This window comes from Megalops cyprinoides, chromosome 5 (genome assembly GCF_013368585.1).
Source record: "Megalops cyprinoides isolate fMegCyp1 chromosome 5, fMegCyp1.pri, whole genome shotgun sequence".
NCBI lineage: Eukaryota > Metazoa > Chordata > Actinopteri > Elopiformes > Megalopidae > Megalops > Megalops cyprinoides.
Window position 1 is genome coordinate 23,899,774 of NC_050587.1, and position 26,902 is coordinate 23,926,675.

Genomic DNA, 26,902 nt, shown 5'->3' on the forward strand with positions numbered 1-26,902 from the left:
ACAGAAAAATATAAAAACAGCAGTTATTTATTATTCAAATACATAATTAATGATATTAAAAATGTTCTAAAATACAGTACATGCAAAGAAAAAAACACAGCAGTCTACTCTTTAAAATGCCAAAAAAATCTGCGGTTAGGAGCCACAGAATCCTCTGAGAAGTGGCTCATCAGCTGGCGCCTTATTGGCTGATAGTGTTTGTTTGCAGTGATGGGCTACAATTACAAGCTCATGAAGAAGATAGAGGAGGTGAGGGAGGGGGGCGTAATGGAATTTCCCTCTCTGTGCCAGACGTGGGAGACGTCAGTAACGGGCTCCTCTAGCCCTCGGATGAAGACACGTGTCCGCAGCTCGCTCGTCCGCTGGCCCCGCAGTGGGGTCTATCTTCCTCCCTGCTGAGTTTCGCTCGGTGCTCTCCACTGGACACGCCCGGTCCTGGGGCAGCTCTGGCCCCCTGCGGACAACAGACAGCGGTGAATAGGACACATGAGGCCGTGCCCGTCAAACCTTAATCCCCCACAGCCTTAATCCCTCGCTGCCAACACCGCACCCACTCGGCACCGGGCCGAGCGCCTGCGCTCTCGAACTCCCCTGACCTCATCCTCCGCTTTCTCTCTCCCTCGCCTCTGCGACACTACCCCCCACAGAGGCTGACACTTTGGCTCATCAACATGAGAAGTGCAATAAACATGGAGGGACGGCAGGTGATTTGAGGGTGATATTCAAGCCTTCAGTCATCATGTGAAATCTCATCAACACCAAGCTCTTCTTTAATAGGTCCTGCTGCTGGGCAGATGTGGTGGTGGTGGTGGGGGCATTAGGGGCTGTGGGTTGTTCTGGTCATTCTGAGTGGTGGAATTACATTATTGTCATTTAGCAGACTCTCTTGTCCAGAGCAACGTACATACAATATCCATTTATGCAGCTGGATACTTACTAAGGCAATTGTAGGTTATGTACTTTGTGCAAGGGTGCAAAAACAGTGCCATAGCAGGGAATTGAACCAGCAACCTTTTGGCTATGAGCCTTGCGCCTTACCACCACACTACACTACATCACAGTTTGTTTGAATACTGTGTCAAGGTGCCTATTTAAGCAATTATTTTACAGAATGTGTTTCACAATAACTACCTGTGAAAGCTCACCTAGCAAACTGGGAAAAAAACATGCCACCATAATTATCTTTATATGCTGTTGTTTTTTTTTTAAAGAAAAGTGTGCACATTAAAATTCAGAACGTGTTATTGAATTAGCGATTTGCCTGTTGGACTCATATTTCTCCTTTCTATTTCCCTTCTATCATTAGGCAAACCAGCAGGAAGCTTCTCCAGCGTTGTTAAATTTTTTGTTTTTTTCTTAGAGTAATTTCAATCAAGCATTAATTAAGAGCAAAATCTAGGACGGAAAATATTTAGGTCAATTAGTCAGTTTTATTTGGCGTGGGAGTGTTAAAAATAACAGGAAAAACATGTGGTGCAGTGGCCAATGCGAAGACATTAAATGTATAGGTCATAGGTCTGAACCCCAAGTGATCCACTGTTTTCTATGCTTGGACTTTACCTGTACCAGCCACAGTAAAGATTCAGGGCTGCAGAATGATGCACAAAATTAGCAAATGATTTTTATGATTGAATTAGCAAATTAGCAAAAATGTGTTTCTAACTTTGAGAGGAAGAACAGCAAACTTGGGCACATCATGACTCCAACGACAGTGATTTGGTCCAGGGTGTAACAACTCTGTGAGCCGTTCTGTCTGACAAAACAAGCCTGAGATTTAGTGAAGACCTCCGGGCCAAAAATGGCCATTACTGGCAGGAGTTCAGCACCCGAGATGCAGTGATTATCCCAATTCGTCACCAAGCAGTGCAATCTGTGCTCCAGCTTCACCTGCATCACGATCCAAAGGGCTTTAACTGGGGATGCAGAAAAGGCCTTTACGCCTAATGACATCTACACATGCATACTGCAGTAATAACAACTATACTCCCACCCACACACACACAGCAACAAAAAGGGATACGTACGACAACAATTCTTAAGTGTTACCCGAGGGCTATTCACTGCATTAAAATGCTAACAACTTCATAATTGATCTTAAAACCCTACCTCTGCACAGTTTACGATGTAAACTTGATTATGTAGGCAGCCCCTTGTGATGCTTACCATCTGCTGGTCTGTGAGGTGTGGAGAGTAATAATGGGCCTATTGCGGCCCTGGAATCAATTTACACCACTTTCCTTCTGTGGTTTATCACCCTTAACAAAAAACGTGGGAGAGACATCCAAAGTTATCTCTCTGTGATTGATGGGCTGTCGGCAGACGTGTAGATCTGCTTGCTAAAAAAAAAAACTCATAAAATGTGATTTGGAGAGGCATTTTTCCAAAGGCATGGAACACCTTGAGATATTCATAACTGCGTGGAGCTGAAATGATCATGCTCTACCTGACCCTGATACATCTTCCCTTCAACTGGATACCTCCAACCTAGAAACCTAGAAATATGATGACAGCATCATCTGTTTCAGACTCAGCCTTTGTCATGACCAGGTCCAATTCAATTATCTCACCCTGAAGATGGATATTGTTGCTTGTCCAAATAAATAAATAAATAAATAAATAAATAAATACCCCACAATCCTTTTTGAAGGTCAATGGGTAATCAAATTGAGGGCATAAGAAAGAAAAGACAAATCAATTAGAACTAATGCTGTGAATCAAGCAACATTCCCTCTGGCTTGCAGAAGTGACACAAATAAATGACATCTAGGCATTTGGCTGGACTTGTTCGGAGCAACTTCCAAATTGATGCATTTAAAAAAACTCACTAGAAACAATGGTAAATATGACAGACCGCATCTAAACGTGGGTCAACTCTATACAGTAATAGCTAATGCCACTGTGAACACGGTAGCACTAGAATCCATTTCAACAAGTTCTATTATGCATGCCTAACAGGAATACACAATTTAAAATGACTGGAAAAAGTCTGAGTAATGATTGGGAGTAATGCTTCATGCAGTCTGTCAGGTCTTCAGTCTGTCTGTCTGCTTCTGCAGTACACAGCAAGGAACTGTGTGTGTGTGTGTGTGTGTGTGTGTGTGTGTGTGTGTGTTTAGGAGTATACCTTTAATCACAATCTGAGCAGATGCAGATAAACTCTGATTTATAATCATAGCCAGAACAGAGGCAGCCAACAAGGAGGCAGTTCATCTGTGCCAGAGGTCCATTCACGCAGGACTGCAGTCTAATCTGCAAACGGTGCCCTTTCACATGGAGCTAAAATTGTCTAATGTGGTCAGCAAGGTCGACGCTATCTAATCCTGCCTCCTCCCCCTTCACCACTACCTCCACAGCAAAAGCAGTACCTCCAGCATCAACACACATCTCCTGTGGCGGCGAAACCCTATCCCACTTTAACGCGGGCTGAGCGGGTCTTAGCGTCACGTAATTAGTGCTGTAAGAGGATGAATGCACATTGAAAGCGAACGGCGGATGAGTAAACAAGGCTAATCCGCTGGGAAAGGAAGCGTGGCTTTAAACATGGACAGAAACCATGAATCATGTCAAGATCTAAAAAAGGACAAAGGCCAGATTACCGCGAGGGTACAGAAGAGGATGGACAAACGCACAGGCCAGGGGTCAATTATCCGCAAATCTCTTAGGATGCTGTTGTGTGTAAGCATGTCACATAAAACGACCGTGTCTTTTAGCTGGGTACATCCAAACTAGCTGACCATTTAGTAAAACGTTTTGATTTTTTTTTTTTTTTTTTTTTTTGTGGCAGTAAAAAAAAGAAAACCAATGTACGCAAGAAAACGGGTTTCCTTGTTCTGGATTATTCGTGTGTTGAGGATGCATGCCGACAAGAATTTAAAATTATACATCCATTTTAGATTCCGGGCAACTTGCAGATTTGTTGCAAAATTCATTCACCTCTCGAAGCTGCGAAACCCCACAGCGGTGGACACATTTCTGCTTTACTGGTCAATCAGAGTTGCACGCCTTCTCCTCGAACTATTAAATCCGGCTACAAAAATAAATAAATGTGAAAAAAGGCCGTTTGCAGAAATCAACCGTTAATCTCATGACACGATTTGGTAGCCTATGAACGATCCATTTAAAATAAGACAAAACAACCAGCTATAATCCTAAGGAACGGACAGGTAACACATTTCCCGCAACTGCAGTCATACAATGTCTGTTTACAATACATGGCGTACAAAATAAAAGTATGCCTTAGCTCATTCATATATAGCCTTTTTCGACTAAAAGCTGACGCAGATGCGAAACTTGCCAGGTTATTCTCAGACCAGGAAAAAAAAATCATGTTTAATTTTCGCGGAAAAAATGCAAATGAAAAAGTTCAGCTCTCTATGACACATGCTTTGGTACAAGGTAACTGATGTAGTTCTGGGCAATTGATCCCACCTTGGTATTAACGTGAAGGATATAGTGAGCTGGTTACATCTGTGTTGTAACCAGCTCACTATGTTACACAATGACAAGGCATATAACACACACTATGTTTTAATATTAAAATGGAGGAAAAGGAAAATGACTTTATTGTCCGGTTCCAGTGAACAGTAGCCTATTCTGACCTATAGCGAGGTGAACGTAGATGGTTATAATATTAATCTAACTGGTTTGTTGGGTTAAAAGGCGTTGACCAGAAAAAAAAATCTAAAAACTGCAATAAATATAAATCTACTTCTACAGTTGTTATTAGTCACCACTTAAGGGGCTACTTCTATTGAGATTATTAGCGATCTTTTTCTGTCATTCAAAAGCTGGAGAACGTTACTCTCTACCCTTCCCAATCTTCACTTTGCCTCTAGCGTTTTATTCATATATGATGCTACTACCATAATCCAAATTAGGCTATGTATTTACAAGCAACGCAGTTGCGTAGCTTGGACCAGTTTTACAATGGCTAGCTAGCTATCTAATAAGACGAGTCTCTGTTACAATCAAACATAGCGCCCTGTGCCAATTCGGTTATGGTTAGCTAGCTATAGATAGAACATCTTACAACGTCCGTTGTTTGCAGATGCAGGTAGGTAGGCTACTTATGAAGCTAACTACATTTAATATACACTCACCTCTCCTGATGCTGGGAAAGAGGAAAAGACTGTCCTGATCAAGAGACTCAGTTTGCACCCTTTGTTGGAGGCTCTGAATTTTGTCCACAAACCAAGTTTGCTACCTGCTGCCGCCGATACCACCCTCACTCTGTCGCCGGCTGCAGGCGCGCCTCGGGCGCTGCGCCGTCCTGACATCACTCGCTCCCGGTACACAGCACCACCTGAGGACAACACTGATGTTAACCCTTTATTTACTGTGAAATTGGCGCTCTCTGGATTAGAGAGAAAATTATCAGATGGGGCAAAGCTGTTCCCATTACAGAAATTAAAAATAAAACAGTTAATATTTTGTTACGGTCAGAAGTGCAACTTCTAGATGAAGTTGAATGATGTAGTAATGAATGAGGTAGTAATAATACTATTGATCCGCCGCACCGTGAATGTCATTATTTAGAAATTACATTACCAAAATGTACATTTCTTGTTTAGAATTATTAAACTGCTTTCATTTTAAGACTTTTCCCTCAACAAAGGAGGCCTACTATATAAACAGCCCAACATGAACATTATTACCATTATTATGTGCTTACCCTACAGTTTGGGAAACTATTTTAACAACCGATGTATTAACTGTATTGTAACGGTATAACTACACGCTTGAAACAAAATGTATCTGACCCATTTTCTTCTGAACAGGGAGGAGGAAACTATCTCCGTGTTTTGCAACAACACGGGTTCGATAATAGGTTATTTTCAGACCGCTGCAGTCCTGTCCTATTTCAGGAAGCAGAATTAATTAAATAAGGATCAGATTCGTGTTATCTGGTCTGACTCATGTCAGCTGGTTACTCCGCTTCCCGACGCCGGTTTAAGATTCAAATGAAGTTAGAAGTCTGGCTTGTCAATTCAAGTTTAGTGCGCATACGCAGTCACAGGGCAATATGACAAATAAGAGCGATACAAAAGATAGGGAATGAAAGAGCTGACATTTCATTTTGTGGAAGCGGAAATGCATAATAGAACGGAGGACTGCCAAAGCCAGACTGGCAATACAATAGTTAATGTAAGTTTAGACCTCATTAAAACGTGTGAATGTAGTAATTCGTTTGTGCTGTGATGCCAACCAGTTAAATACCTTTCAATACAATATTGTCTTTATGTCCCTGGAATAATGACATTGTTAATTTGGATTCTCTCCTGATTAAAGCGGTACGGTCAAGACAACAAATGGTAGGCTATCTATGGTACTAGGTGATCGCTATTTCGGTTAATCGCTTCCCGTTGGTGCTCAGCAGTCTGGTGCATATTCCTTTAAAAGGCTATACAAAAACATCCAGACAGCCACTCTGATACATTTTATTTCTCTGTGAGCATATATTTCAGATACAAGGGGTTTCAACAAATGTTAAATATTCTAGATAATACTGGGGCTCCAAAGCAGCTCCTAAGGTCATTATTCTAGAACAGTGTTTCTCAACCCTCTCCTGGAGTACCCCCTGCCCTGCATGTTTTAGATCTCTCCCTGCTCCAACACAGCTGATTCAAATGATCAGTTTGTTATTAAGCAGCTTCAGGAGTTCATAACGAGTTGATCATTTGAATCAGCTGTGTTGGAGCAGGGAGCGATCTAAAACATGCAGGGCAGGGGGTACTCCAGGAGGGGGTTGAGAAACACTGTTCTAGAGGACAAACCAGCTGTGCTCTACCTGGGTAGGGATGGGTATGTAAAGCACGGTTGTTTAATTGCACCCAAATACAACTTCACGACCCTCCCAACAATTTGCACTGACGATGAGTTTTCTCTGTCTTGCTTTTAAATCCCCCATCCCCATACGCATACTTGAACTCACATGCCTCATTTTTCCCCTAAACAGTAACACCACCCACGACTGGTCGGATCATTATTTCCAGTTATCTTTGTGGCTCCACCAACACTGCTCATTTCCCACAGGGAACCTGTGAAATTATATTAGCACCAAGGCGAACACAAGGCGAGCAAGGACCCACAAGGTTATACCAAGCATCGACTCCACAGGGCATGAGTCTACAGCCTACCCACACACCACACATCCTGAGCCATATATCAAATACATATTTAAAGCATCCATCTGTTTCACACAACTTCACAAGTCATGGATAAAATACACAGATCCAAGATGCATAAAGCGGAGGTGTGTATTTGCACCTAGGCCATTCATTGGCTGCTTAAAATTTGTAAATAAAAACAACACACGCTGAAAAGCATCCAAGGTTCTTCAGCAATTTGTCAAAAATAAGAAGTCAGCTCACAGGACCTAAACCAATTTGACAACTGATTCAGTTGAACTGAGACAGCTGCCTGAAACTTAAGGGGCATATATGTAACAAAAGATTAGTTGACAAAAGATACATTTTAACTCAATTTTCCAAAGGGCCCGTGTGTGTGTGTGTGTGTGTGTGTGTGTGTGTGTGTGTGTGTGTGTGTGTGTGTATATATATATATATATATATATATATATATATATATATATAATTGCTATTCAATTAGCTAAGTGAGTGATGAAAAGAAGCTTTAATGCAGTGCTGGCCTAGAATAGGGAAAGAATGCAATAATGGCTGCTTGTAGCTACACTGATTTACGTAAGTGTTCTGGGCAAGAGCTTATTTTAGCATTGCCATACGGAGGAGACAGTGCAGCTCTGTAGCACAGCAGGTTGAGGGGAAGATAACACATTGTTTTAATTATTTAAGCATGATGTTTAAAGTATTCTCCTTAAGTACCAAAACAAAGAGTGAACGAACTGGTGCAAACCATAATGCATACAGTTGTATGACAGTTTATTGCACAATCCGACTGTTCAAAAATTGGATCAAGTAAAGCAGAAAGCGTCAAACATAAGGTGCGCTATGTAATCTTGTGTAGAAATAATGGTAATTAGATGGGCAAAGATGGCATGTTTTTAAGACTGAGGATGCGATGAAGAGTCTTTTCAAAGGTATGGACAGAGGGGGAAAAAATTCAACTACCAAAAACCCACTCTACATTGGGAAGGTCCAATGGCATACCTCATAAAATCTGGATCTCTGATTAAAAACCTGCCTGTGGTACTTCCGCACATATGGCATCTGATACAATACAAGACATGCCCCCCCCAATCAATCTCTCTCTCACTCAGACACAGACACAGACACACAGACAGACATACACACCTGATTGTTTCACAAAGCATTCACTTCCAATATGGTGGATCCAAAGAGATTCTTTATGAATTCTGGACATTCACAAGATTACAGTCTGTCTCTTACTTCACACATTTGACCTCTTACTGTTCGTTTTTGCAGAACAAACAAAAGCTTCTTGTTATTTACAAATACAAACCTAAAATAAGAATAAAAAATGCAAAATGAAGTGTTAAGTGGAGAGAAAAAAAACAAATTTACATCTATGATACCCAACACAGGAAATTCCACCCTAGACACAGGCAGAACTTCGTTATGTTCTCATTTTGGACAGACAGACGTTATTTTTGTCTTGTACTTTTGCTGTACGCATGCACAGAATCATTTTTACATGTTTCTGCCATGAGGGAAAGCAGTTCATTAGTACCCCTTATATACAGAAGTAAAGCTGGCAGTACATTTAATCACTTATTTAGCCACTCAGCCGACAGCTCTTCACATTCATGTCACGTTCAACTGATAAGGAAATAAAACTAAGAATGTTATAATACTGAAATTACTCAAGCTCATTGACAGTCTCCTTCTAAAATAAGCTAATAATATTCACATTACAATCAAACTCTCGTAAAGCATGGTCATTAGTACCAACATAACTTCAATGTGAGTGCAGATCGTCAGATCCCTGAAAATTGACATTGAAACTGCTGCATCCACTTCCAGTATTCAGCTTCCTGGTTTCAGCTGCTGCTGATCCCACCAACAACTGCAAGCGTCCCTGTCTTCCCAGCGTCACCTTTGACGTCAAGGACCACAGACGCTCTCTCTGCCAATGTCGCAACTGAAAACAAAAGCTTCGCCTTTTCGTTAAAGTCATGCTGACAGCAGTTCTCAGATAAATAAAGTTAAACAAAAACAAAAAGTTAGTAAGCCTATATTTCCAGTGCTGTTGTTGCCAGAGCCAGGTTTCGAGTTCTTTGTACAAAGTTTGTAATGGTTTCAGTCAGAAAAAAAAGTGATAGGTTGCAGTGAAACAATTTTATCTTTTCTCACTGCCTGCTTTCCTAGGATTGCTCAATGAAGTGTACCTGGCAAGCAAAAAGGTACATGATGGGAGCAGGGGGGGGCTGCTGGAAAGAATGCAAGAGGAAATGCATTTAAATGAGGTAAAATAAACAACCAAAGACAGCTACATAATATCAGTATGACAACAGCAAACATCAAGCATCATTCCTCTACAGAAACAAGTATGTGGACTGAATGTATGGAAGGGAAAAAAAACAAAAACTCAGGACCAAGGGGAAACAGACAAAATCCGAATTCCACTGATGAAGGACATCGTGAAAGGTCCCATTTTGAGCCGGAGTCCTGGTTTATATATTATATATATGCAGATATACAGGTGTACAGAGGCCTGCAGGAGGTTGTTCTGGGCAGCATGGCATGGCGCGGTGCGGCGTGGAGCGGGGAGGTCGTCCGTTTAGCACTGAGCTGGGATCTGCGCTGTGCCAAGGCAGATGGAAAAGGTTCAGTCTAGTCTGAAAAGAGCAGCAGCTACATCCACGGTCTGGAGGTCCACAGAGCCCCCCCGCCAAAGCTAGAAACAAACTTCCATCATGCCATGGTCTCTCTCTCCTCTGAGGGTCCGTTTGATACCTTCTTCACCTTCTTCACACCCTCTGACACACCCACGGACGTTGTGACCCTGCAGGAGACAAGAGCAGACGTTCACTGGTTGGCTTATCTACCTTTTGACTGGTCCCCCCTTCTTAAACTAATTAATATGGTAGCAGCAATACTGACCAGTGTCTTATCAGGCTTACAGCTGACCCCTGAACAAAACTATTACCAACACTTAAACCAACCATACCACTACTGACCGTTTCACGAACCCATTATTAACCTACCCACTGGTGACTGGTCAACAAACCCATTCTCATCCTTACCACTACTGACCACTCCACAAACCTCTTATGAGCCTTATCAATACAGGAACACCCATCCACCCAGGTAACATTTCAAGAGCTGAAGGGAGAAGGGCTCTTACACGTCCTCCATCTCGAGGTCCTCGTCATCCTCCACGGACAGCAACAGGTAAGGGTTGTAGGAGGCGGGGCGGAACTTGTGTCCCGTCAGGACGAAGAAGGTGAGGGTGGCGAGCTCATCCAGGAGCTGCAGACGGGACAGGAAGGAACGCTATGTTTCGACACGCAAGCAGCCTGGCACCCAGCGAGAGAGGCAGACTGGCTGCACCACTCATAGAGAGTTCTGCCGCCCATTACATTACATTACATACATTACATGATATGCATTTAGCAGGCGCTCTTATCCAGAGCAACTTCCAGCACAACAGAACATAAGCGTGTCCATTCACCCAGGCTGCCATCTGCTCCACAGTGGTGGAATGAGTTGCCTACACCAGCCAAAATCTGAACTCTTCGGGGACCATCTCACGTCTAATGCTGCACTTCTATTCTTGTGCTTTATAATAAATAACTAATGTGTGTTTTCTTGCAACATTCACTTGTATGTGAAATGAGTATTAGTGTTAATTTTGTTTTGTTGCCTATGGTTACCTCTTCTTATTTGCGCATGATGTTATTTACCATAATGGCCTTGAAAGCAACATTGCATAAAGGCATCTGCTAAATGAATACATGCAATGTAAATGATTGTGGTTAATGGTCTTTGCAATGTACCAAAGAAATAAACTCTGATCCTATGACCAACTAGACTCAGACACAAGTTCTTACATAGCTCCTACATTGTGAATTATACTTCCTCTGGCTTATATAACCATCCTGGTAGCATTGCATGATGCCACAACGCAGAAGGGTTAACCTGATGTACACAGCTACTGCGTGCTTTGCAAGCTAGCCACTAACTTAGATCAGCGTTTCCCAACCCTGCTCCTGAAGGCACACCGTCCTGCATATCTTCTATCTATCCCTGCTCTACCTACCTGACTGAACTCATCAGTGGCACTTTTGATTAGCTGAGCACACCTTAGTCAAGCAGGAAGGATACATAGAAGATATGCAGGACAGTGTGCCTCCAGGAGCAGGGTTGGGAAACACGGACTTAGATCATGTGTAAAAGAATGTTTTAAGAAAAAGGTTAACAAATTCAGAAACGCAGCCCTGTTGGCAGTGTTTACGGCAGATGAGTATCTTAATTATTTTTTTTTATGAATCAGGGTTTACTATTCTGCACATTTTGCATATAAACATTTAAAATTTCCACATTTAAGACTGCAGGAACAAACACACAGTGCATCACAATACTAAACAATGTAAAGTCTTTTTGTTCAGACTTTCATTCCACTGTTGATATGAACTGTTAATGTCTTGTCTATAGGAAGTTCTTTCTATTGTTCATCAAAAAGATGAAACTGTGGAGGTTTTTACACTCAAAATGGAAAACGTGACTCAAAACCAAGAAAATAGAAGTCAAGAAAATGGGAAATGGAGGGAGAACGCTGCCTTTAGTTTTGATCATGCAGTTTCCTTTCTGTACTTAGTAGCTAACTAGTGCATTCTTTATAATCAGCAGAGCTGTGCATTCTCCCTGTTGGGCTCCACAGTTCCACCTGGGCCTGAGTGGATTTCAGCCGGACTTTTTCCATGAGTCAAATGCCAAATGAGCCAACAAGTCAACTGCAGCCGCACAAGTAAAGCCCCCTCTCACCTGGTAGAGCCACTTCCACTGGAACGGGACAATGACCTTGATGAGAATGGCGATGATGCGCGTGAAGTATATATAGCAGACAATCTAAGGAGGAAGAAGAGAGAGAGAGGATTGTGATTAAAACACACACACACACACACACACACACACACACACACAACCATTTCAACTGTCCTACTGAGGAAAGCTCCTTTTAGTGTTGCACCGTGAACAGACATGCCTATGAGCAAACAGAAGAGGTCTCATATGCTCCAGCCTTTTCCGTTAGCATCTCTTGTAGGGGCTGGTGTGCCGCCCCGTGACTCCACACCGTCACTGGCGCGGAAAGCTTGGCGGTGATGCCAACGCCTTCTTTATCACACCTCTGCCCGAGGGGGTCGGTAATACCAAGCTGTGATTTCCCCTGAGACCAGGATACCAGCCCACACATTCGCAGGAATTAACCGCAGAGAGGTGGTCCCAGCAACGAGACATGTCAACGGACCGGACAGTGGCGGAGGAGGCGGGGTGTCAGGGGAATTACACACACCACAGCTGTGACAGAGCTGTGAAGCCAGCTGCTCACATGTCAAGAGAACAGATGAGGCCAACATACCAAAAAAAAACAAAGATTCTCCAGAGTTCTTCAGAGTTTTCTTCTGAAAACCAAACGTGGTCTGTCTACAATGTGGAAGAATAATAAGAAAACCCTGAAAAGTGCAACCAGCGACTTACGTAAAGCATGGTCAACCAGGAATTACGTGCGTTTCGTTAAGAAAATTAAATTGAGTGAGGTCCATTAAATCGCCACATAATCGGTATGTCCAGATGAAAGCCTTCCCCAATTTATTTTCAAACATTCAATGCCTTTTTCTGGGAAACCTCAAACCCAAATATCTCAGCTTACGGTTAGACATGCATGCAAATTTTCAGTTGTTGAGTACAACTCAACAGAGGGACCTGCACATCCTGTCAGCCAAAGCCAATGACAGCAGTAAGGTACAGGGGTCAGGTAAACTGATGTTGTAACAGAGGAAAGGTGTGCCCTACCATGACGTAGTAATGTCTGAAGAGCTTCAGCTGGGCCAGATTGATGGCAGCTGGAAATGAGACAAAGAGCGACAGTTCAGTCAAAGAGCACAAACAAACCTCTAAGAGGGCCAATCAACAAGCAAAACAACCATCCTTTCAAAATGCCCTTACAGTGCATGTTATTAGGTACAGGAAAAAAAAAAGATATTCTTCCCCTGTGTGTGTGCGCATGAGCTGCAGCTGTATACTATTCTCATTGAATAGGCGATGAAAACACCCTTAAAAACCTGTCCTTGCACCAAAAACGTTCAATTGTTCAAAAAGCATCTAAACCAATTAACATACAAAAACTCCCACCATTTTGCAATTTTTTTTCCAGACCGGCACATTTTACAATGAACTAGGGTCAGTCTAAAGTCAGCACATGCTTCAAGGTAAATCAGCTGTGCAAGGGTCTGTGACAAATGTTGCTACGTTGCCAGAGACATGATCTGGCCAGGTCTGTTCAGTATAACCAGGGAAACCAGGCAAAAATAATAAACCAATCAGCAATGCATGCAAAAGCAGTTTTTCTACTTTACTATTCAAATGGACACGCACCATAAAAGTTTCAAATATAATCCCTACATTTAAAACATCCAGGCACAACAATACATGGAAAATGGTGATAAAAACTTGCAGAATACACATGCACATAATCATGTGAAACCACTCGTAATGATCTGGACACTGAATTCTCGGTCCCCCCCTTTCCAAGAACCATTTAAACATAGCCATGTAAGACCAGAAAAGGAATGCATGCTGTACCTACTACCTACCAAAGGGGGAACGGAAAAAAGCCCATATTTCATATTTCAATTTAGGGCACCGTAAAATGAAACTCGTGTTAGGCAGCCCACTCAGGGAGATGGGAAACGACATTCAAATCCCCGCTGAATTCGCCTCAGCTGTGAGCGAGTCCAGGCAGACAGCAAGCCCCTCTTAATCTGACTGCTTCCCTGGTGCTATGCTCAGCTGGTCCCTAGCCTTTGATTCATCCTACCCTGCTGTCTGAAGTGACACAAGCTCAGGACTGAATTACAGCTTTGCAATGATAATCGCCTGCACTTCTGCCCCCAGCAGCAGAAGGCAGAGCATGGCTAATAGTCGATGTGCCTCCATTACGCACACAATGCCACAAGCAGAACACACACCAGCGCTCACGGTACTCTCTCCAGTGACTGCCAGGAGAAGCCGTCTCCGTTATCAGTGAAGAACCAAATCAAACGGCTTTGGCTCCCCATCCAGGCGGAACAGCAATCTTTCACTGTACTTGACCTGGCACAATACTACCAGGTCTCCCATGGTCCGAGGCTACCGTGCTCTGTTGCACACCGCCACAATGCACCGCTAGGCGAGTGAAAGGGCGCTTTCAACACGCATACGGAGTCACACGTTTTCTTTGAAATTACATCTTCTTCCTTTTAAACTCATTTTAGAGACTTCCATTCACCAGTGTTTAATTGCTTGCTTTTGCTTACATTGTATTGCTTACATTTGTATTTTGTCATTGTATTTTACTGCACTAATGTGAAGCACTTTGAGCTATGTGCTTGAAAAGTGCTACACACAGGAAGCCATTTGTATGAAGTTATTATGTGAAGGAAACCCGTGTGAATATCACTGTAAGACTACATCCACTGAACAGCTGCTAGACTACATCCACTACTAAAATGATGACCAGGCAGAAAAATGAAACACTCACTGATGCAATACAGACAAAGATATAGTACAGACACAGACATAATACCCACATAAATATCATACACACAAATATAATACACATGCAGATCATCTCTATGTCTCTAAAATCCAAAGGAGGATTTTGTGTTGTTTTTAGAACATGGGGCAAAAACATGGAATTAATTCATGTCCTCTCCACGATACCAAAGCCACCATAACAGAACATTTTGTGATGAAAGATACATGCTGCTTAGTCAAAGGAAGTCAGGTTTCATAACAAATGGACACAATGCTTCCTCCCTTTACTTAATCTAAAATCACTAAAAAAACAGGATTAAAATCAGATACTGGATTACCATAAGAACATTTCCAACACACAAGACCCTTAATTTAACCAGCCTGACTTGTGTAGCGAATGAAATTATGATGACAGATGCTACAGAAGACTGTAAAAAAAAAACTCTTAATGGATAAAATTTGTTTTTGCTGTACACGTGGCGAATTTAAGAAACTGAAAAACAGAATTCGAAAGCAGGTCATGAAAACGAAATGTCATTTATTTTTCATATACATACAAATATTACCAGTGTACCTCCCCCATAATCCCAGGTGCCATGTGTATTACATAAACACATGCATGATATTGGCTATTAAAGGGATACCCGTTTTATGAAACTTCAATTACCCTTAAAGCAACAGTTCTTCCTCTATACAAATCAAATGCAGCACAGTGCTCTCATCTGTGTAAATGCTACAGCATCACTGTCCCTGGAGTGTATTTCAGTGTTTCACATCTGGACTGGAAACTGAACGGATTACACACTATGACATGCTAGAGGAGCCCCAGAGGAATGCTTTACCTTTTCCGTCTGTAGCCGAAGCCTCCTGTAGATGTCTAATGGACCTGTAAGAGGAACAGAGAGAGAGTGTAAACTGAGAACCGTCCAGTATTGATCCTCAACTGGTATATAGGCGAGAAAGTGTTAAAAAATGGTGGTGGCTAAAATGCTTTGCTATGGACTGCGACCAACCTACAATGTACCATACATAAAAAAAAAAAAAATCAAAAATGCCTTTCTGATTAGGGGAATACATGAAATTAAATCACAATAAATTATTACAGAAAATGTACAGATTTGCAAAATGTGTGCAGCCAACACAGCAACACACAGAAAACACAGCCAGTTTAAAAGCTTTAACCCTGTACATAGATTTATACCTTTTTGACATATCCTTTAACCCATTTATAAAACTGAACTTACTCATTTATTGCAGTGTGGAGCTGTAAAAGACCTTACTCCACCAACTACACCAGCAGGACCACACCCAGGGAGCTGAACCAATAACCAGTAGGTCTATTTATGAACCTACCAGACCACAGGGAACAGAATGGCTCCACAGCACAGCAGATCCACCAGGAAGAGAATCTCCTTCCACAGCCCGTACTCAGTGGTGCCCTCCTCTGTCGATTCAATGATGATGTAGGCAACATTGGCAAGGACCTGGGCAGGAGCGAGGAAAGAGGGTGTGCGTTCGGTAAAGAGGGAGGGCGGGCTAATGAAGGAGGTGGGGTCACATCAGAAGGGTAAAAGGCGACTTTGAATCCATGCTGCTTTTGATTGGTCAGCCACAGTGAGAGCATTATCTCAGTTTTAGTCAGGCCTGACATAGGGCTGCTAAGTCAGTTAAGGAGAGAGTCGGCCCTGCAGGGACAGTGATGAGAACAGCAGACAACAGCTGCTCACCTGCAGGGGGATGACGATCATGAAGATCTTCTTGTCTTTGTCAGACAGGATATGCTTCACGAAGGCCCAACCTGTCCCAATCAGGGCAATGGTAATGAACAGAAGCGCCCCCTTTAGCCTGAAGAGGAAAACACATGCAAACTTTCCATTTTTACCTCCAAAAAAGTGTGACAAATAATATCTTGCCAGGGAGTCCACATAATCAATACATTATCTACTACCAAGCCAACTTCAAAGGGAGTATTTAAAAAGCATAACTCACAGGTGAGTGATGTAATAGACCACCGCCCATCCTTCAATGGGGAAACCCTGGTTTGAAATGTAGTAGTAATCAATCTGAAATAGAAAAGAATGTATTACTCCACACATCATGGGCAAAAACAGAGTGCACACAAGGGCAATACATGTCACGTCTGGAGAAACTCAGCTGAAGAAGTTCTTTACATCTTTGTGGAGATAGTGTGGCACTAACACACAGCATACTGTTCTCTGGCATGGAGTCAACAGAGATAATCTCAGATGTTGTATAGTGAAGAAAATGGGAAGAAACAGCATTCCCACTTCTTAGGCTACTTACAAATAATTATCTTCCAGCCACAGTCAACATTTGTTGCTATTCTGATTTTTCTTTTTTACTTTTAGACCTTTGCCTGGAAAGCACAGGGGACAAATGTGCACCCTAATGACCTGGGTCTTACAAGATAAACTGCTGCCAGACTAAAGTGCTCTCTTAGGGAGTTCCGCCCCCTTTGAAATCCCAAAATAACCACCCCTGTTTTGACTTCCTGTCTAGCTGAAATATAAACGAGACAAGGAAACACTCTCAGCGTCTGGCTTCGTTCAGCTGACCCTGACTGGCAGATGAACCGCATAAACCCTTGGCGGTGCAACTTGGTTGACTGCCGCCGGGCGCATTGCTCAAGGCGAATGGGCTAATGCTCACCGCGTGAAACACCAGGGACAGGGACTTTGTGAACGGCAGCGCCGTCATGAGCCAGTGGATCTTGTAGACGTCAGCTCTGTGACAGACACACAAAGAGGTACAGATCAGAAACCTCTCCTTCATTTTTACCCTGTGGGCAGGCAGCGCTATACATACGCTCATACTAAAACATTCAAGGTGCATCAAAGCCTCACCAAAATGGGGAATTATGATATGTTAGTCTGAAATATGATTTATTTTGTAAGATAAAGGGAGGGGGTCATACTTGTGAAGGTACCCCTAAAGCCACTGGCTTCTATCAAGTTTGGTAATTGAGCGAAAGAAAAAGAAAAAGAAAAAGTTTTCTGTTGAAGTCATAATAAGGTCCTACACAGAAGAAAACTGCTGTAGGTGTACTGAGTGAACAGTTGGTGCCCTCTGCTGGATCTTTGATGTATTACTGACAGTGAGGAAAATCTTTGAAATATACCAACAGCAAAATCATTTCAGGGGAATACATGAATGACATGAAAAATAATTTTTCATTTGACGAAAATATAGCCACCAAATCATCCTCCACACCTAGGGGAAAATGAAAAATGATTTCTCTTCACTTTTTTCTTCCTTGTATTAAAACCTGCATGTTCAAAATGGTACATAATGATTTGAACAACGCACACGAAATACTTCAGAAATGAATTCCAAAAAAACTGAATGAAAACAACCCTGTTAAAACAGTGCCTCATTTTTGTGTTTATGTACAACTTCTGTTGTGTGAGAAAGCAACACGGAGCAAGCCACGACTTGCAGGAGCAATCGAGTTCACACCTGCAACGCTTTCCATTGCAGTGCAGCAATCACCCGACCCTTATGTTTCCCAGAAATACCATCCGCATCAGGAAGACGGGCTTGAGTAAAAGGAACAAAATGTACTCCCCGTCCCACCACTCCAATCAGAATAGATGTCTTACAGTGCATTTTTTTACTGATTGCACTAGCACAAATTGCCAAAGGCAGAGCACGTTTTCCAGAGAGCCAGAAAACCAACCCCTAAACTAACTGTGGGGGGAAAGTGAACAACGGAAGCTATTCCCAAACCCCAGGAAAAGGCAGTCACGAGGAACTCCTTGAAAACAGTGAGAAAAGAATACAAAAGAGGAGAATGGATAACAAAAATACACAGCCTGTGAATAAGCATGACCATTAGTTCACCGAAATATTCCAGAGGCTCTTAGTTGGCTCTGCCCCTTTCCCATAATCCTCCTGGTCTCACCTATGCGTTCGGAGGACGTGCACCCAGAGCACACCAATGAGGAAGAAGAAGCTGGACATGAAGATGTAGAGCTTGGGCAAAGGGATCTCGCCGGCGGAGAGGTAGCTGTTGGGATTCTTCTCCTCGATGTTGATCTGGAACCCACAATTTCAGGATTTCATTCAGGGTAATATACTTGTTATTTTAGTTGGTATTTTTTGCTGTAGCACTTTCATGGTTAGGACAGCAATGGTCATTACAGCACTATGTGATGGATCTGACTCAGGTTCGGGTGCAGACTGTGGTATTCTGCATGCACTATTGCTCATGACCTTTTCACACACACTCTTATACTTTTAAGTTGCTCTGCACGACAGCGTCACCCAGAAGACCAATAATTAGTAAATGTAATGTAGAACAGGCTAGGTGTGGGAAAGGGAGCTTTCATGGACCATTAATTTGGGTGGGGCCATCATGTGCTATCAGTAACCGATAACACTCCTTTTTTTCATTGTTTACATAAGTCATGCCACGGGGTTCATGAAGCCTTTAACATCACGAGGGAACATGAGAACCTCATAGAACAGTGACCTGGATGTGTGTGTCTTGCACCGCAGGGTTTCCCAGCCCTGTTTCTGTGGACCTAATGCCCATACAGACTCATTCTAGCTAAGAACATAGTTTATGAGGCTTGATTACATTGCTTATTAAGTATTTGATCTTTACTTGACATATCTACATTTGCAATAAATGTTTTGCAAGTACAATCTGCTGCTGGAATGGGTTTGTATTAACATAAGGAAGGCTGCTTATTCAGCATACTCCTGTTATTATCAGAGTCATATGTAACACTTACATTTAGGTCTCAATTAACCTTGAGGGCAGCTTCTTAATGAAGCAGAACATCTGTCTGTGTTACTCGTTTGTGTGAAGGACAAAAAGGAACAGTAACTTCCAGAAAGTAACTTCCAGAAATACATTTACTTGTGTCCCATTTGGCAAAACCACTTTTGACAACCGCTATCCATAACAAAGAAGTGATGTAGGATGATGTAAGATACTTCATTTGATACCTCAGCTGGATGAGCTGCAGGATTGTTTGAAATTTCTGCATGCAACTAAGACTGCTTGCAACAGATAGACCAACAGGGTTGATCTAACATCATTCGACAAATATTATCTGTTAATTTACACCACCCAAAAAACTATAACACACAGGAATGGTGGCTTTTAAAATCTTTTTATGCAAAAGTTGGATAAATTAATTTTTAATTGTTCCAGAGGGGAAAAATAAAACAGAAGTCAACTGCCATTGATAATAGATGAGTTTACCCTTGGTCTCCAGGGTATTTTAGCAGATATTCTAACCTTGGAATCCTCTCACAACTGGACCAACTTTCCATCCACACAAGGTGCTTTGGCCACCACAGCAGCTTTTAAACACACTACTTTCATCTTGTCACATTCACACCAAGGTCAGACCTTTTTGAGTTATTAAGCTCTTTTGTTTTCACTTTCAGTTTTTCTTCATCATCAGTGCTCTCACCAGATGTAACTGATAACACAGGCAAGTTCAGAAGTTTGTTTGCATTTTTCAAATGTGTTTAGCAACATTTTTAAGTAATCTTCTCCTTTCTCCATTTATACACTTAATGCTGCTTTCTAAGAAAATGCCTTCAAAGTGGAGGGGGTACAGGAAATCTCCAAAGGGGGTTAGAGAAATATGCCTTAAAAACAGCAGGCACATAACACTGTCTTGGGTAGTTGTCAGGAAGCTTTCCAGACTGGAGATTTCACATTGGATTATATTTAAAACATCAGCACATACTTTGGAGACATCAGGATGAATAGGGTTTTAGACAGTTATGAATCCTGCTTTCTCTCAGCTTTGACACAGCAATTCACAGTAAGAGGGTTAAGGCCATATGAAAGTGTTCCCATCACAAAACTGTACTGGGAAAATTTTAAACACCATATTAGCATCGTTGGCGGTGGTAGTTGGTGTGTGTCCGCATGTGTGCGCGCATGTGGGTGTGTGGGTGTGTGTGTGTGTACGTGTTGGGGGGGGGGGTTAAATTACAAACTTCATCACATGGTGACAGCATTTCACTGTAAATGATCTTTAAAAATCCAACCTGGCAATTCAAAATGAAATAAAGAATGATCCTCAATATCTTATATTTTTTAACCACAAAATTATCTGTATAGTGCCACTCATTTGTTGAGAAGGCTGTTGTCACTGCCATACCTGACCCCATTCATGCAAAACAGGATGGTGAACTTCGTTGTCATCTCATCTTTTTATGAATCTTACTTCCTGCATACTCGACAGATAACATCCCTGATGTAAATCATCTCCCCTCTTTCACTGACAAAAAGCCAGTTTCTGGATATGAGATTTCATCCACTCTTGTCCAATCTACATGGTCAATCTTATTAAATTAGGTCCACGTGTTCTGGCTTTTTCTTAACATCAAGATTATGAAAATTATACCGGCGATATCTTCAAATATCACTGCACTGTTTTTAATCAATATTATCAGCTATTGGCCCAACTACACCTGCTGCTCTGCACTTGTGCACACCAAAACAGAAAGTGGGACACAGGAAGTGGACTTACATCAATGCTGAAGCGGAGCATCCTGCCAGACTGGGCCTCCTTGCTGTAGCAGTTGTGGAAGTAGAGGTTGTACAGGCCCTGCTGGTCGTCAGTGCTGACATTAAAGTGAAACTGTGGATGACAAGAGCAGCGGACAGGCTTCAGTCTTCAGCACAGGGAAGCCTCGAGGTCAACAGCATGATGTAGCTGCTACACTGCAGCAGCTAATCAGCTGGGCTGGTAACCGGAAGGCCACAGCTCCAAATGACCACATAGCGGTTACACCCATGAGCAAGGTGCTTAACTTAAACTGCTTAATTAAATATCACCTGTGCACTCAAACAATACATAAAATGCTGGCTAAGTAAACCACCCTGGCTGAGGGTGCCTGTCAAGCAGACAAAGTATATTATGATTATGAATAAATACGATAGCATTCACTGAAAGTTTAATTCAAAAAAGCTTAAAACAAGCTCACCTGGAAGGAGTAGACCCCATCTTTGTTCTGAAGGGGATAGGACACTTCAGACTTATTCACCTGTTAAAATGAGGATAAGAACAAAAATATAAGTAAACACAATAAGATACTTACAAAAACAGTTTTAAAAAAAGTCAAATCACAAGCATGTGGATTTACTTTAGAGGAAAGATAACTTTAGAGGAAATGCTCTCACCTCAGAGGTGTCCCGTTTGGTTTTACTTGGACCTGCTACTCAAAAAAAAAAAAAGATTGAACTGAACTGCAATTGAAATGAAACTGATCAAAATGCGACACTCGACACGTCATTTTTCAGAACATGTGTGTGCAAGCTATCAATGGCTATGTTTTGATTAAGGATGTTGGACTGGACTCAGAGTTGGAATGGAAATACAGCACAGCTAGTGTGACTTCCAACTGAACAGCCATCACAGAGAGCTCTTAAAGGAAGGAGTATTTACCATCAGCTTTGACCGTAGGCTGAGGATTGGGTTTGGTCTCATCATTTCCCTTGAGTACCTTCACTTCCTCTACTGTATTGGGATGGGATGGGGGTGTCTTTGACAGTCCAGACAGGATGTTTGGAAAGACGTTATCCTCTGTCGAGGTCTTCATCCTCACTCTGTGTTCAGCATAAATACACAAACATACACACACACCCAGACACACACATTAATTTACAAGCTGCGGGGCATCAGAGAAGGCAGAAGTGAACTAACACCTGTTCTGGTGAAAACACTCCAAATGCAGCCATGGGCAAGCAGCCCAGGATGTGGGTAGGCTGGTGATAACTTTGGCCGCCATTTCTGTCCAATGCAAAGAAATTGTGATAACTGCAGAAGCTCCATCTGAGAGACACCTGAGGGTTTGCTAAATCTTTTTTGTTATGGTTTTTTTCTCCTTTACACAGCCCTGTTTTAGAACTGTAAATGGTACATTAACCTTCTTTCGCTGCGACAACCTCTGCACTCACACAGAATCACTGAAGGAAGGCAAATGCAATCTTCCGGACAAATCTGCATGCAGCCAACGGCTATTTTTCACACCGCAAGTCACCAAATGCACTGCAGTGGAGTGGGTGTCATCAGAGGACAAGCACAATGCCACTGATGTCATCCAAGCCACTCGCAGGCGCCTGACGAATTGCAGAATGCCTGAGCGCGGTGAGATGAGGAAACCCTGGTTAACTTAGCCATCTATGGTGCCAGGTGGAACAAAATTGATTTGTTGCATAAACTCTACAGTGTTCACAAGTGTCCCAATTTAGCTTTGAGCCATGCAAACACAGCCTCTTGATACAAATAATGAGCCATTTCTGTACTCATATCAGCTTCAAAAAAGGCAAAATAATATGGCGTACAACTCAAACATCTTTAAACATTAGTATAGCAGAGACAGAAGATTTTAATTCAACTTCTACTATAAACAACTGGTGGACGCATTGATCCCACCCAACCCCCTGCTACTCTGAAGACACTCACACGTTCTTTTCAAAGTCCATCAGCAGCAAGGCCACAGCCACATCACTGCTGGGGAGCTTCTTCAGAATGCAGTAGTCAATATCTTCTTCCTGTGGACAAACATGTGCTCAACCAACAGCTCTTACTTAACAGGGCTGCTCTTCAGAGCAGGCACCCAGGCTCCCAGTAAAAAACACAAAAATCTGCCCCACTTTACATTAAGTAGCACACAGTGTGTATATCTTTAACCTTAACATCCTACAAGACTGTGATCTGTATGTGTGTATGTGTGTGTGTGTGTGTGTGTGTGTGTGTGTGTGTGTGTGTGTGTGTGTGTTTTAATGTATGGGCTGTCTGTGCACTTGAGATTGAGCGGCTGACTCTGCATGGGTTGAGGGATTGTGCTTCTCACCAGGAGTTGAGGATCCTGTTACACACAGGGATGGGGAATAGGAAATGATGCACCTGTTTTTGATCCACACTCCAGCACAGGAGGTGGCAGTTCACAATTCAACACTATATCAAAGTAGTACACCGTACCAACATAGGTATTGCTGAATATCTACATTGTAACTAGTGTGTATCCTTCAAATGTAGCTGTTACCCAAGAAAAATTAAATAAACTGAAACCAGGTTTAACAATTATAAGTGCTTTGTAACTATGTGTATACACACAGCAGTTACAGTATACAGTGTAAATACATAGATGTTTGGGGAAAATACACGGGTATTATGACCCCCACAGAAGTGAATACAGACTTAATATATGAAATGCTAAATAAACCCATGCTGTAGTAACTGATACATGTATTGACACTGGTCAGGTGATACAGGAAGGAAACGGTGGACTAAGTTTGGCACAAGTCAATCATTAGTCACTCACCAGGTATGTTGAGAATCCATTGCTGCTTGTTCTATCCAGGCTGAATCCAATCTTAAGCACGAAAAAGAGGCTCTGATTAATGTCATTAACACTAAAGCTTTCACTTTCACCTTTACTGGGAATGATAATCACCCATGTAACGCGCCAGACTAATACAGACACTGAAAATATGCTAAATTGTGTAACTGTAAATGTGCATAACTATTCTGCTCATAAACGAGATGTATTCTCAAATTAGATTAGTAATGAAGGCAGAGTAGCTCACAACAGACACAAGCCACTCGCTTGAATCTCTACGAGTGCAGGCGGAATCTTACCGTGGAGCTATCAATCTTGTCTAGGCCATCTCCATTCAGGGAAAGGCGACTCATATTAACCGTCATGTAACCATCTTTGTAGAAACCGAAGGTGTTTAAGTGCACCTTTTGCCTGACATCGTCCTGGAAAAAATGAGTTACTGTGGTTTATTCATAAAACCACACCGATTTAATCGTATTTCGTTTTCAGACAAAAATCTAGGAAACGTTAGTCACATCATTTCTAGCTAGCCACCTAGCTCACATCGTTTTACTCTTTATTGCTTGATTTAAAACGGACACTCGCTGTGTACATACACGTGTGACAGTTTACACGAAATCCCACACAACATTGCTTTTCTTAGAATCTTGCATTCTGGTCAGCGATTTCCATGAGCCTAAATAAATTATAGCAATAGACAGCAAGTCAATATAGCTAACTGGTTACCTACTTCTTAGCCAATGCCTCCTTCGCTGTATCAAATGTCTATTGCTATTACATTACCTGATTAACGTTTAATACAGATATCCCAGAATAAATAAGATGCATTATAACCAAGCTTTCTTGCTTTTTACTCCACTTGCGCTTTTGCAAGAACAACACAGCGTTGACCAGCTGACTTCTGAGCTGAATCTATTGATTCCACTGAAGTGTTAGCTTCTTCGTACTTGTCAAACTGCAAGCAAGCTAGCTAGTTCTTATCATTAAATAATAAAGTCTTGATCTCTCTGAAACTATAGACAGCTTGCTAGTCGGCTAAACTGTTAGGGAATCGTTGGCAAGCAAAGGTGTAAAGCACATAACGTTACAATATGTTTGCAGGTAACATTGGCCAGATAGTTAGCTACGGCTCACATTAAGAACATTAGATTAGCTACAGCTTTAGCAAGCTTATTTTAGTAGCTAAACTAGCTAGTTTGGTCATTATTAACATAGTACACAACTGATCCACCAAGCAAGTATTCTAGTAAACAAAATCAACGGCTCCCTCAAATACCTCGACATATTACATATAACTAGCTCACTAGAAATCTACCACGACTAGCTTGCAGATCTAGCTACTTAGTTAGCTACTGGATATCTAGCCTAGCTAACAAGCTGTCGGCATTTTTCATAACAGTTACACGAAGTCGTAATGCGTACACAGACGAATTAAAAACCTATCTAGCAACATACCTTAAGTATTAGATGGTGTAACCTACAGTGGCTTTCTGTAAATAATATTAAAAACACAAAAACACCCGTAAACACATATCTTTTGTCGGACGCCATTTTTAAACGGCATCATCAACCCGACTTCCGGAGGTAAAAGCGTTTACACTTGAACGTAGAGGGCGTGCTTTGTAGATTCACAGGATAGAAGTAGGCACGTTATGCCATATTGGGTGTTCCTGGTCAGAAAAAAACTACACTTTCTGTCTGGGGCTACATTTGGGAGTACGCACACTGATCTTAGATCTGCTGTGGCGGCCAGCCGCTACCCGAACTACAATACTGGCAAAGATTTGTTTTCCTGACGGGATCGCGCTGGTGTATGAAAACCACTAGTCAGATGTACTGTTCACTTGGATGGGTTGGTGTGAGAACGAATAATTTTTAAAAATACTTCAGACCATAATTTTTTATATTTCTGAAAATGTCTCCCCACGTAAGACATGAACTGGAAAAGACTGTTCTGCCACTTAATTCCATGAATAAAATCCAAGACAATCTGTGGGAAGAATCATGTCTTGTTTGAAACATTCGGGAAGCGCACAGGCACATATGTTCGTCGTAATGGAAAGTGGATTGTTTGATCTGACCAACCATTCAAACATTTATCATTTCCTCCCTCGCATTTATTAAAACTTTAGAGAATGTGTCTTTTGGACCATCTTGAAAGAGTGGCCCAAGAGACACATTCTATCAATGAGGTAGCTTTGATAAGAGTGATTCTGCACGAACTCCTTGGACATTGTGGACAGATACTCCTGTACGGGGATAATGCACCCACAAGGGAAGTGTCCAGACAGGACTCATGTCTAGAGCAGGACAGTATGCCTCTCGCCTCTCTCAAAAAAGCTTCTGAACCCCCATCAACAACTTGATCCATTTTGTTAATGTTTTTGTGTGTTTACTGATATTTTTCAGCTTACAAGGAAATGCACCAACGGTTCACACTCACTTGGAGAGTTTCACATCTTTCTTTTTAATGAGGGTTCTGTCACAACAGAATCAAGCTCAATGAATATTGCAGAATATGTAGATACAAGGCACAGCATGAAATTTGAATTATTTATAAGTTTATATTTATATTGTACGTGCAAGACTGTCTGCAAGATGTTCACAAGACAAAAGATATACTCTGTTGACACATATTACACAGATGTTCCCAAAATAAGAAATTATCTGAACTGTAACACAAATGTTAGGATATCATTGATATTTATGACAACTGCATGAACTCTTTTAGTGAGTACCATGCAATTAACATACACTGTCACACTTGGTTGGTTGCGTACAAGAGCTGCTTAGTGGCAGAGGAAAGTTGAATTCAAAGGAGAACATTCACCACTGTAAAAAACCAAACTACCTGTAATATTTTAAAAGCAGCACTGAGTTGTGCTAAT

At 41.9% G+C, this 26,902-nt stretch overlaps 1 protein-coding gene across 1 annotated transcript; it reads right to left on the reverse strand.

Annotated features, from left to right (window-relative positions):
• Positions 1 to 7,966: 7,966 nt before the first annotated feature.
• gpr107 (G protein-coupled receptor 107) lies at positions 7,967 to 25,590 on the reverse strand. The gene is made up of 18 exons (XM_036528810.1): positions 25,470 to 25,590; positions 24,314 to 24,436; positions 23,997 to 24,047; positions 23,135 to 23,223; positions 22,115 to 22,275; positions 21,850 to 21,884; positions 21,654 to 21,713; positions 21,197 to 21,307; positions 18,598 to 18,731; positions 17,346 to 17,421; positions 16,665 to 16,738; positions 16,403 to 16,520; positions 16,029 to 16,159; positions 15,518 to 15,561; positions 12,954 to 13,003; positions 11,925 to 12,008; positions 10,285 to 10,409; positions 7,967 to 9,942 (listed from the first exon to the last, which is right to left on the reverse strand). The coding sequence occupies exons 1-18, from the start codon at positions 25,563 to 25,565 to the stop codon at positions 9,852 to 9,854; spliced, it is 1,653 nt and encodes a 550-aa protein (XP_036384703.1). The 5' UTR covers positions 25,566 to 25,590; the 3' UTR covers positions 7,967 to 9,851.
• Positions 25,591 to 26,902: the final 1,312 nt, after the last annotated feature.

Bases quoted from the DNA above. Each gene is read 5' to 3' on its own strand.
- gpr107 (XM_036528810.1), bottom strand. From the start codon at position 25,565: ATGGCGTCCGACAAAAGATATGTGTTTACGGGTGTTTTTGTGTTTTTA. The intron at 15,562-16,028 runs GTAGGTTCATAA...TTCCTCTTACAG, and splicing joins ATTCTGTTCCCTGTGGTCTG to GTCCATTAGACATCTACAGG. The intron at 12,009-12,953 runs GTAGGGCACACC...CTTCCTCCTTAG, and splicing joins TCAGACATTACTACGTCATG to ATTGTCTGCTATATATACTT.